This window comes from Camelina sativa, chromosome 6 (assembly GCF_030686135.1).
Source record: "Camelina sativa cultivar CO46 ecotype springtype chromosome 6, ASM3068613v1".
Lineage (NCBI taxonomy): Eukaryota > Viridiplantae > Streptophyta > Magnoliopsida > Brassicales > Brassicaceae > Camelina > Camelina sativa.
Window position 1 is genome coordinate 14,297,387 of NC_141885.1, and position 12,985 is coordinate 14,310,371.

The window sequence follows — 12,985 nt, forward strand, 5'->3', positions numbered from 1 at the left end:
AAATATATAATGATTTATTTGGGCCTTCGGCCCATTTAGTGGTTTTTTTTTCTTCTCATTTTTCGTTCTCTTTTCTGTGTTCGAGCTTCTCTTCTTCCATGGCGAAACTAGCAGAAGAGATGAATCCTGAAGGTTCACAATACCAGATTCTTCTCTCATGTCCTTTTGGACTCTCTCCATCTCAGGTTTTTGTTTCTCTTCAATCCCCTTCTTCTTTCTTTTTTTCTTCTCTATTAATCGAATTTATACGTAATCATCTGTTTATGTTGTTTCAATGATACTAAAGCTCTCGGTGGATTTCTCGAAATCGCACGATCGGGTTCCTCATCCCGATCCTGATCTCGAAGATTCTATTTCTCAGGTGAGACCTCGAAATCTCAATTGCAATTTCTTACTCACTACTCGTGTTAGATCATACTTTTTTTTTTTTCATGGCGTGATTGGTGTTTTGATGGCTTTTGGTTAATTAATGTTAGGTTTGGGAGAAGAGAATACAGGGCAATTCATCATTGTTCAATGGCCAAAAGTTCAGGGTATGTATGATCTTTGAAGCTGTTCTGTTACTACTTAGTCACTAATCAAATCAGTTACTTCATTATGATGTCTTTTAAGTTTCAGTATGGATCATATAGTTTAGATGGTGATGGTGGTAGTGGTAGTACCAATGAAGTGCAACACGTTTGTCTTCGCCTTGGCTTGACTGATTACAGGTTTCTCATTTTATCTAACCTTCTTCAGTGTTTCAATTGTTTGGTTTTGTGGAGAGAATTGTTTAATCTTGGACATGGTTTTACCAAGGACTTTTGTAGGAACTAATTTGAGTTCTCTGTGGGAGAAGTTCCTTGTTACATCACAAGGTATATCATTGTCTCTAGTTTTGTGTTGGGGCAACTGGAGAGAGCTTTTGATCAAGGTTTCTTATAGTTAATAGTTTTGTTCTCTCACAGATGACTCAATAAGATGTAGACATACCTCAAGTCCATTGGGTAATGGAGCAGTTATCGAAACTTCTGACAAGAAGATTATTGTGTTACGCCGGAGTAATAATGTTGGAGAGTTTCCAGGTCACTATGTATTCCCTGGGGGCCATCCAGAGGTATTCACATGAAACATCTTGTATTTACGTAAAGCATTTTTTCTCTGTTCCTAACTCTTTTGGTTTATCAATTTTGAACATTGTAGCCAACAGCAGTAGGTATTGATTACCACCAGCTTGAAAGTAATGTTCGAACCGGCGAGCTTTTAAACAAGAAGGTGACTCAAGAAATGTTTGACAGCATTATCTGTGAAGTTGTTGAAGAAACTGGAATACCAGCATCATCACTTGTAAGCCAGAAGGATTTCTTTTGGTCTCTCACTTGGGGAATCCCAAGAGATAACTGATCGATCTTTGTATATTTTTTATTACAGAGCCCTCCTCTGTTCATCGGAATATCTCGTAGGGAGTTGAATGTAAGACCTACTATGTTTTTCTTCGTCAAGTGTAGTCATCATTCAGATGACATTCCAAGATTATACTCTAGCGCTGAAGATGGGTTCGAGTCAACACAGCTCCACACTGTCTCATTGGTTAGTTCTCTAATCCTGTAATCCATCAAGGTTTACTCTCTGAATGTTGTGATCCGGTAACGAATAACTCTAGTTTCGCTTTTAATTAATCGATCAGGATGAGCTGAAGATGATGACATCGAGAATGCCGGGTTGCCATCATGGTGGATACGCTCTCTACGAACTGATGCTTCAACGTCTCAAGAACATTAAGGAAACGTCTGTATTAGCCAAAGAGGACGATGCTTAAATCTTACAATTAGTTGTGTGGTAGTTCATTGGTTCTTTTGTGTTTATGTTATTACTTGAATTTCAAGTAAGTTTTATGGTTAGCACAATAATTTTTTTTTGAAATCCATGGCGCTGAGTATATGTATATCATGTAATTCTGAAATCGAAATCTCGAAAGTTACAAAGGTTCATTTGTTCACATGTGTAACACACTAGATTCTAGCATTTAACTTTTATTACAAACATAAATGGTAAAGGTTCTATAGAATTTACTACATGGGAGATATGAAAGCAGACAAAATCTCATGCAAACCATCATTATTGAATTTAGAGACGAGATTTTAGTTTTTCTTTTGCATCTAAGCAATTTAGTTTTTCGCGTTATTGAATTTACTTCATTCGCTTTCATTAGCTTGCCTCTTATATCTCACCCATTGGGTTCTCAAGTTTTGTAGTCTTTTAGTGTTTAGTTTTAATGCTACAGACATACTTATTCCCTTGTGTTGAACATTGTAGTTTTCTTTACGGTATAGTGATCCTCCTTGTTCGACATCATTATTATTCAACTTAGCATTTCACAGGTTTGCGTCTGAAATCTCATCCATTGGGTTCGCCCGTCTTGTAATCCTTAGGGTTTTTAGTTTATATTTTTGCGACGGGACAGCCTTGTATATCACTCCGTAACTCCGTTACATCGCTATTTGTAGTTGGCTTGCATTGTGTTCTTTGACGAAGGTATTATGCTTTAGATTATGAATCAGTTTGTTGTTTTTGTGATCTAGAAAGATGAACACAAAAAACAACAAAAACGAAATGAAAAAGCAAGACGAAAGCGTAACACTAAAATAGTTTATATTTAAGTCAAAACTCTCTCGGGCACTATTAACGAGACAACCAAAACTTCTCCATTCTCCAACGCCGGTGGATGGAGCCTTTGCTCACCGGCGTTGGACTGAATCTCCTTCTTCCAGTTTCTCCTCTGTCCACTGTCTATTTCCAGCTTCCTCGCTGAGACTTCTATGCTCCGGCTTGCACTTCAGCGGCTCACTAATCTCTTTTGGAGTTAGTTCTTTTTCGGTATATAACCGAAGTTCATTTCCCGACCACCGTGTTTCATCTCTTTTTACAGACCTGGCGGCCAGAGATCTTGTAGGCATTCATCTGCAACAACCGTCTGCAATATCCCTCGCCGCCTCGAATCCCAAACAAATATCTTTGGTTTTGAGTTTCTTTGTTCTCTTCCAAAACTACCCTTTTACCCAAACCATTACACGGCTACTCTATTTTTTATCCCCACTAGTTGCTACTCCGACCTACGGTGGTCGAGATTGTGTCTTGGTGTTTAGCCGAAGAGCCTTTTCACATGGATCTACAGAAGATCTCGCTGCTTCTGATTCTTTTGGGTGGAGTTCGAGTCTCATCGATGGATGCTATTCCGTTTTCTGCAAGGACCAAACCCGCATCTCGATCTCTATTGCTGTGATATTTGTTGGGTCATTTTCCGTCGAGGCAGTGCTTGGATTTCAAGATCTGGTGGCCGGAAATCGAAATATCGCCATGTCAGTCGTCTGTTCCCTCATTCCTCTGCACGTTCTGGTCATCGAACAGTTATGCCTCCTCCTTCCTCCGCAAAACCCTAGATCCTTCAATCTTGAGGAGGTGAGAAGTCTTGAGGGCATGGTTTTTTGCTCTGTTGGCTGCTCCGATGGCCCTTGTTCGGGTCTTCCAGATCCGGTGTCGTTGCCGATGACGTCTATGTGTAACCGCAATTTGTTTTCGCCGTTGTCATTGTCCCATCTATACGTTGGAGATCTAGATCTATTGAATGTGATGTCTAATTCCTCCTTAGGGGAGAGCACCTTCCTTTCAGAGAAAAGAGACTTTTGTGTTCATCGAATAAGAAAAATATCATCCCAATTACTTAATATCCATTTCTTATTTATTTCCTCCCAATTGGAGAGCAACTTTCCCGACCAGTCCATTCCCTTAACTACACAATTCTGTCTTGATTCATCCTTTTTGCTATTCATTCGGTTAAGCTCTTTCACAGGCGTGTGGCAAGATGGTCTTATCTCAGATCTTTTCTCCGTCACTCGATTTCTGGGAACTTGTTCCCAACCTACTCTCGCTTTTCAGGGAGCTGAAGACTTATCATCTTTAATGCGAGCTAGGTTTATAAGAACCCGTCGGAATCTCAGCATTCCACTGTAGCATATCATCGTTTCGCGGCCAATGAATAGGTCTTGGACAGCCTACTGTCACTTCATGTGGCCTATCTTCCTGGTGGTTCTCACTATCTATAGGGTCTTAAGACCTCTTTATCTTAGTTTCAATATTTATTGTATCTTTTGTTCTTTTTCCTGTAGATGCTCGCAAGCTTGTTTTACCCTTTGTTGTAGCTTGCTCCGGGTGTTGTGCTTCTGTTTAAGCAACACACTATGACTTTCTCTCCTCCTGTATAAGTTAGTTGGTTGTATTATACTCCTCTTAGAGTGGAGTACCAAAAACCTTGTAACTTATGTTAATGAAGTGTATGTTTGACAAAAAAAAAAAAAAAAAAAAAGAAAGATGAACACAAATCTTCAAGATTCACACATGAACTATGAACTGCAAAAGAGATCTGTTTTGGACTCTTATCGGTAATAATTATTGAATAAACGAAACAGTTTAGCAAAGGAAACAGAAGTATCTAATAAGATTTCTGGATATTTGTACTTGATTTACTTAATTCTAGGGAAATCTGAAAAGTAAATATTCTAATTCAAAACAAAAACAATTAACCAGGAAAAAAGAAAATAGTTAAAAGAAAAATTATTGGGTTCACCTTTAAGGGTGAACCACTCTTATTCATCCCCTCTTAATCAACCAATCAAACTGCCATATCATATTATATTTATAAAATAAATCAAAATTAAAATAAAAAGACAAAACAAATTAAGGAAACTAATTCTGTAGATTTTTTATTAAGGAAATTATGTTGGTTTAGGTTTATAAAAATAATAATTAGAGTTTAGATTTTACAATTAAACGAAATCATATGTCGGTTTGGGTTTACAAAAGAGTAGTTAGAGTTTAGTTTTTACAATTAAACAAAATTATATGTCGGTTTGGGTTTACAAAAAAGTGGTTAGAGTTTAGGGTTTAGATTTGACAATTAAATGAAATTATATGTCGGTTTGGGTTTACAAAAGAGTTGTTAGAGTTTAGGGTTTAGATTATACAATTAAATGAAATTATATGTCGGTTTGGGTTTACAAAATAGTGTTTAAAGTTTAGATTTTAAAATGAAAAAGAAGAATAATAAGAAAACTAAAAATAATAATCGCTTATTTTCTTTCAAAAAAAACTGCTGTAAAATTTTAAGGAATTTGACATCAAATGAAAGACATGATACCAGATTTTAAGAAGCGATCGACATATAAGACTAAAAAAGTACGCCGTTATATGTTTCACATTAATTTCAATAATATTTTATGTCAGTTTCAACCTATTTTTGTCACGTATGTAATATGAATTAAAAATGGGTCGGTTATTATTTACAAATTAAACTATATAGATTGTTTGTTAATGTATATTGGTTATGCTATTATATCATTGTTTTAACCTGATTCAAATTATAATAAAATATTTTATTTTCTTTGATGTAAATTAAGTAGATAAATCCATTGATTTTAACTTTTAACAATTGAACTAAATCACAAAATTAGTTTTGACATAATTAGTATAATCTTATTTGCATCATTTTTTATTGATGTAATTTTTTAATCATTTGCAAAGTGCTGTTAATATAAATGAATTAATATATCGATTTTTTAAGTGATGTATTTATGTTTCTATCAGTATCTTAAAGTGATGCAAATTTATATCCGTTTGCATCAGCTTTAGTTGATTGATGCCGTACAAGTCAATAAGGATATCAATTATTACAAGCGATGCTAAATTTTATCTTTTGTATCAATCATAAATAAGCAATACAAATTAATATCACTTAATTTTTTGATACAATTTAATTGATGTTCTTTTTTTTGTAAGATTTAGTATTTGTTATGAAGTATGTATTTTAGCAACAAAAAAAATCACAAATGTATAGCTTTTAAAGTGACCAAATTAAAGTGACAAATTTAAAATATGTGAAGAAAATGACATACACAAAATAGTTGGAGTGAAAAGTGGCCAAATCCATAATAATTCCCTACATGGACTACTGTATATATGTTTTGATTATACAAATTGTTGTGAAGTTCAGATTTTGTACAATACTAAACTATAATAAATCAAAACCTAATCTTATATTAAAAATATGAATCCAAAATGTGATTAATAAATATAATAATCTCATGACTTTTTAAACACTAAATTCAAAGCCATTCTAGATGCTTCGCCACGCAACGCGTGGGTTGTGGTGCAGTTGGCACTTTTTTGTTTTTTTTTTTGTCTTTTTCGTTTTGTCTTTTGTATTATTTCGTTTTAATTAGGCGCTTCGCAGTCACTTGTACTTATACACTATATGTTTATACCATTTCGTTTAGATGTGTACAACTGTGACGTTTATTTTTTATGAATTATGAGGATTTTGTTTCTTGCTTTTGAGGATCCAATCTTATCATTGACTGATATTGTTCCTAATACATTTATTGTATTTTAGATTTTCTAATTAACTGCTTATGTAAACCCTTCCTACGTTAATGTTGCAATAATAAGTTATTTTTAAAAAATAATTATCTTCCGTGTAGGTGATTCTGTTTGTATGCCTATGTTTTAGTCTAATATCAATAAGATCGTTTCTGTTTTTCTTTAGCTGGCTTTGAAACCAATTTTGAGTTAAGCAAATAATGGGTCGAATTATGGTGTTAATAAGTAATATAAATTCTTATGTATATATATTGTATATATGTGACTATAAGTTTAGCTAACAAAAATATTCTGTAATATTTAAAGATAATCTTGAACATATATATATATATATATTTATATTTGTGGGAGGAATGTATGGAATTATTGGATAAAAATTATTTTTGAGTTAAATAACCTTTTATGCCTTTAAAGTGAGTTTAATATTAATAAATTTTTATATGTGTCTTGACTTTTTAAAAAAGGAATACCAAGTGTTTCCTTCCAAATTTGAAGTGACATAGTATTTTAGTTTTCTTATATGATTTTATGAACTTCAATGTAAAGGTTTTTCAAAGTAATAAGTACACTCACACTGAACGAATTATAAAACTTGGAGAAATGTTTATTTCGATTAATCATCTGCTCTTTTAAATATAATAAATAAATATGTTGTTGTTCCTACAAATAGGACAACATATATTATAGTTTAACCATGGAGTTAAGCAATGGAAATGGAACTTGTGATTGCAAGACAAAATGCTTATATATATTATGTTATTGATTGTTCAAAAATGAATAGGAACATCTAATTCTCAAATAAAGTTGATTTTTTTGTTAAAACTAACATATGTGAATTTAAATATAAATATGCAAATTTTAAAAATAAATATGAATAGATTAGAAAGGCAAGAAATATAAAAGAAATATTTTATTTTTATATAAATAAAATAAAAATTGAAAACAATGTTAAATATATGTAATACTTTCTAAATTAAAATATAGAATCAAACTCTTACAAGTTACAACACATATGAGATATAACAACATTTGATATTGGTGGGAGAGGAGGAGAGAATGATTACTATAAGATGGTAATCCAAATTAGATAATGGAGATGAATCTTTAAAAAACAAGAACAATGTAAAATATATATCGTTTAGTCCTTTCTAAATTAAAATATAGAATCAAACTCTTACAACACATATGAGATATAACAACATTTGATATTGGTGGGAGAGGAGGAGAGAATGATTACTTATAAGATAATAATCCAAATTAGATAATGGAGATAAATCTTTTAAAATAAGAACAATGTAAAATATATATCATTTAGTCTCTAAAATTAAAATTTAGCATTAAAATTTTACAATGATATTTCATTTATGTTTTACAACCCATACAACAAAAATAAGAAATAAAAAATAAAAAAAAAAACGAAAAATGATTTGAGGTATTGTAGAAGAGAATGAGAGAATCTGAAAATGAGATAGTAAAAGAATGCCAATATGAGAGAATGAGAGATTGAGAGAATGCTTATTTATATGATAAGAAATGATGGAAGTTACATTTAGAATTATTGAGTTACAATAGTAATTTATTGTGTTTGAATAAAATTGAGTGGTAGAATATGATTAATGCATAACTTATTTTATTTTCAGTTATAATTTTATTTTAATGTGTGAGTTAAATGTATTGTGTTTATTGGGTCTTAAATATTGTTTAAAGTAATTATAATGCAAATAAAAAAATAAAAAAAAATAGAAAACATTAAATGAAAATCAACCAATAAGGAGAGACCAAAACCTTACTTTTATATATATGATATATTGCTTTAAACTTTGAAATGAGAAATATATTATAAACAATAATTTTACATAAGAAATATATTAATTTAGCCAACCAAAATATGAATATAAGTTTAGCCAACCAAAATAATTAAAAATATATTAAAATTTAACCAAAAATATTTTCTCTTGAAAGATAAATAAGTTAGTATGAGGAATGAATTAATATACAATTATTGGATAGGAGTTACATTTGAGTTAAATGGAGTTACATGCCTTTAATTATAAATAAATATTTTATTTTTTTATAACCTAAAATAAAAGGAATACCAAGTGGCTGAATCAAAATTCACATGATTTGGTTGTTTTTTGATATAAACTCAACACTTACACATAATATTTCAAAATAAAAAAATATTACTTTTGAAGTGACAAACTAAATTAGTTTTCTTATAAAATTATATGAATTCTTCAATCTCAATGATTTTTAAAACCCCAAGGATAACTTATATTTTTTTGGTTTTTTTTTGTTTTTCACTCATCAATTTAATTTATAGTGCTAGATTTTATACTAATGGTTTCATCTTTAGAGAATTTAGTTAAATGGTATATTTAAAATTATATTTTATTTTTATATTTAAGTTCCAGTTGAATATGATTTCTTTTTTGGATCATTTTTTATTTTGATTAAACACACAAAAACCTATTGTTTAATTATGTTCTTTTTGTTTTCAAAAACCTCAAATCATAAAAAAAAATATATATTTTATTGATATTTGCAGATTTATCAATTGGATCACAAAAGAACATAGTCTTTATAAATAGAGTTGATAGACTTTAGTAAAGTCTATTGATCTTTATAAATAGACTTTATAAATGGATAATTATATTGATCTTTAAATATTATATTGATCTTTATAAATTATTAAAAATGATACATGATTATGTGAGATACCAGAGACATATTAGATAATTAGATATGGATCATTTCAACTTCATGATCTTATTATGTGGTGAATATTGTAAGAAAGTATGAAAATAATAACTTATAAGATGTTAATATAAAATAGAAAATGGAGATAAACCTTTTAAAAGATTAATATATATATATATATATATATAAGATATACATATCATCCAAACTTTAAAACTAAGCTTTTACAATGATATTTGATTTAATTTTTTATAACCCATACAACAACAATAACAAAAAAATACAAAAAAAAAAAAAAAGAGATTTGAGAGTAGTGGAAGAAGATGAGAGAATGAAAGAGTGATAGACTAAGAGAATAAGATAATGAGTATTTATAGGAAGAGAAATGATGAAAAATTGCATTTAGAAAAATGAGAGTTACAATTCTAATGTATTGTTTTGTTTTAATACAATTGATTAATACAACTTAGTGGAGAAATAAAATTAATGCATAGGGGGAATTTATATGATTTCAGTTTTATATTATGTGAGTTAAATGTGAAATTAATTGTTTTTAAATTTTGTTTTAATATAAATATTTTTTTTTTGTTAAAATTGCATTGCCAAGTGGACCAATAAGGAGTGAGTGAAACCTTACTTTTATATATATGATTATGTAATACCTACTTGTGAAACTATGTAATGATTTTTTTTTTGGGAAATTAGTCATTATTCATCTTCTGATTTTAATTCTTCATTTAGGAGATTAAGATGCACATGTACTTGTTTATCACTATCATGTTCATCACCATCAGCAAATTCTTCTTGAGTATATATTTTCATCACTTCAACTATTTCAAAGCATCTATCAACAATTTCCAAATTTGTTGGTTCCACAGCAAAAAATCCTACCAAAAAAATGAATAATAGTTATAGTTAATGAAACTAGAATCTGATAGGTGCGTTGAAAGAGTTTAAAGTGAGAAATTTTATAAATCACAAATCTTACATGTTACACCAGCCACCTGGAGCGTTTTGCTTGCTAGGATAGATCTAACCATACCCCTCATTTTCCCTCCAACTTTGCCCCCACTTCCAGATCCCTTACCGATAACCTGAACCAGCCAATCTTCTTCTATTTGGATCTGGATTCGCTGCCCGTACCTCGGGGGTTTGCCCCACTGCGGATTCTGCTATCCATTGAGCGGTTATTTGAGGAAAATGGATATAATGGTCCGATAACCATTACCATTGTTGCCAAAGCTGAAACAAAAAGTGAGATAGAGAGTACGGTGGCGGCGGGGTTACGTTTCAACTGGCTAAATCCTACCCAAAAAAATGAATAATAGTTATTATTAATGAAGTAGAATCTGATAGGTGCGTTGAAAGAGTTTAAATCATATTAATCACAAATCTTACATGTTACACCAGCCAATTGGAGCGTTATAGTTTGCCACTGAACTCTATTTATCATAAAACCATGTCTTAATGTTCCCATTGGTGTATTTGCCAAAAAAACAAAAAAAATAAAAATGTTCCCATTGGTGTCAGTTGAAAGAATAAACTGAAAATAAGAGAGGAAAAGAATATTAATTTCACTCATACAACACTGTAAAAACATGAAAATAACAACTGCACTATTAGTCGCTAAATAGTATTTTACCATCAAATAACGACTAAAACATATAGTCGTAAATCCTTAGTCGTTGAAATTAATAGTCTTAAAGTTAGGCAGTTGCAAGAACCAATCTATCTTAACATTTTTGAAGTACATTTTTGTGTCATCTATTTTTATCTTTGTATCCAAACAAGTCCCAATTAATTCTCTACAATCCTTACAACCAAACACAATCATTTCCTTAATTTCAAATTTCCTAAAATCTATCTACCTAATTTAAATCACAATGTTAGATTAAATTGTAATTCTCCTTTCACTTTTATTTAATCTTATCTTTAATAATTTGAATTACTATTTAATACATATATTTAATAAAATTATGGATTTTTTCAGCATATGATGTGAGTTGAATTTTTATAAACGAATATATATTTTAAAATTAATCGATAACCAATATAAATATAAATTTAATTTTCATGTTACATGGATAAATTTAATTCTTAACCGATTACAAAGATCGGATCATTTCAAATATATGTGCTTTGATTTCTTCAAAACATTAATTAGAGATTTCCCAATATATAGTAACTAATTACATTTGCACATACATATCTATCTTACACGTATTACACTTTCAACATCCCTATAACATAGCAAATAATTAAAGACAGTAACATGTTAGGCAATATATAATTAAAATAGATAAATCACATACACATTTTGGTAAATTATTCTTTCCTAAATATATGCACTATTAAATTTAGTATCAATATTAATCAATCACGATGAGTACGTATATTCTTGATGATAGATTACAGAAAATCAAACCCTAACTAGAATAAAGATAAGGATATGCATTAATATTTAATAATATTCCCTAAATCAAAACAAAAAAAAAATCATAAAACATATATTCCGAAGATGCTATCACTAACAAAATGTCTTACATTTCGATATAATGACTAATCAATAACCTACTTTTATTTTTGGGCAATTGACAAAAATAGCACAATTTTAAGTTTTTCTTCCACAATTAGCACATGTTTTCAAATGTTTCAAAACTAGCACAAAATTATATCTTATTAAAAAAAAATATTAATAAAACTAAAACAGTGTCGAATTCCAGATCGTGACATTGAAACCACCGCCTGTTCTCTCTCACTCTTACTTCTCTCCGATTCCAAACCTAACCGATGATGGTGTTCCACCGATGAACCCAATCGGATCTGAATTGAAGGTGATTCATAAATTGAAGTCAATGATTGAGACACTGCAGAGGAGCCCAAGCATCGATAATATTCAATTTGGATGAATTTAATTCATGTAAAAGTTGCATAATCGATGGGAGAGGAGAAGAGCAAGTTTGGTTTTTCGGTGCTAGGTCTTTTCCTTTCTATTGCCTGTTTCATTCTTCTATTTATCACCCTCCATTGCCATAATCCTCTACACTTTTGTTTGATGTGAGTCTTGGTTTTAGAGCTTTCTCTAGTGTTAGTTCTGATGTGAGTCTTGGTTTTAGAGCTTTCTCTAGTGTTAATTCTGATGTTAGTGATGGTGAAATTGAATCTGAAGATTATAATGATGTTATTGATGTTATCAGCCTCATGTGGTTTTAGAACAGTTTCGACATACTCGGAAACCTGCAATTATTTTCTTTTGTTGGGCTGCAAAGAAACCAGGGTTAGCTCATGATTCAAGAACCTACAATTTTTATGTTGTATTATCTGTTAGGCTGCATAGAAATTACATGGTCAGTATTGTAGCAAAGACTAGACAGTTTGATGGGTTTGGTTCTTGAAGAGATGGGTACGTAAGGTCTATTGTCTTTAGATACAATTTTGTGAAATGTTTAAGCCACAATTTGTAAAATGTTACTAGCAAATGTATGAAATGACTTAAAAGTTATCATTTTTTTTATATGTTTGGCCATAGCTAAATGTTTAGGATCTATTCCAAACCATGTAACTCTTGTTCTGTTTTGTTTTTTCTTGTGAAGAAATTTATTAAATTGCTGAGAAAAGGAACACATGAAATAGGTTCTTATTTCCATCTTATGAAAAGTCAGGAAGGATTGAACGAAATTCAGGAAAGTTTCCTTGAAATTCAGGAAAGTTTCCTTGAACTTCAGGATGACCTTCATAAAAAGTTTAGGAAGAATTGGAGCTGCAATAACACTCCGAATCAAAGACGAACGGTGCTCATTGAAGGCTTCAATTGCCATATATGATTGAAGTATTTACAGTTTGATTCTTTGTATTCACATGGTCTTTGTTTTAG

General features: G+C 30.6%; 1 protein-coding gene across 2 annotated transcripts; it reads left to right on the top strand.

Annotated features, from left to right (window-relative positions):
• LOC104790852 (nudix hydrolase 9) lies at window positions 1–1,978 on the top strand. Of its 2 annotated transcripts, none has more exons than XM_010516644.3 (9): window positions 1–185; window positions 287–361; window positions 477–533; window positions 619–710; window positions 799–857; window positions 948–1,096; window positions 1,183–1,326; window positions 1,411–1,569; window positions 1,667–1,978. In XM_010516644.3, the coding sequence occupies exons 1-9, from the start codon at window positions 99–101 to the stop codon at window positions 1,796–1,798; spliced, it is 954 nt and encodes a 317-aa protein (XP_010514946.1). In that variant the 5' UTR covers window positions 1–98; the 3' UTR covers window positions 1,799–1,978. The 2 variants fall into 2 exon arrangements, with proteins under 2 accessions (XP_010514946.1, XP_019102258.1); XM_019246713.2 differs by having other exon boundaries at window positions 37–185; window positions 613–710.
• Window positions 1,979–12,985: the final 11,007 nt, after the last annotated feature.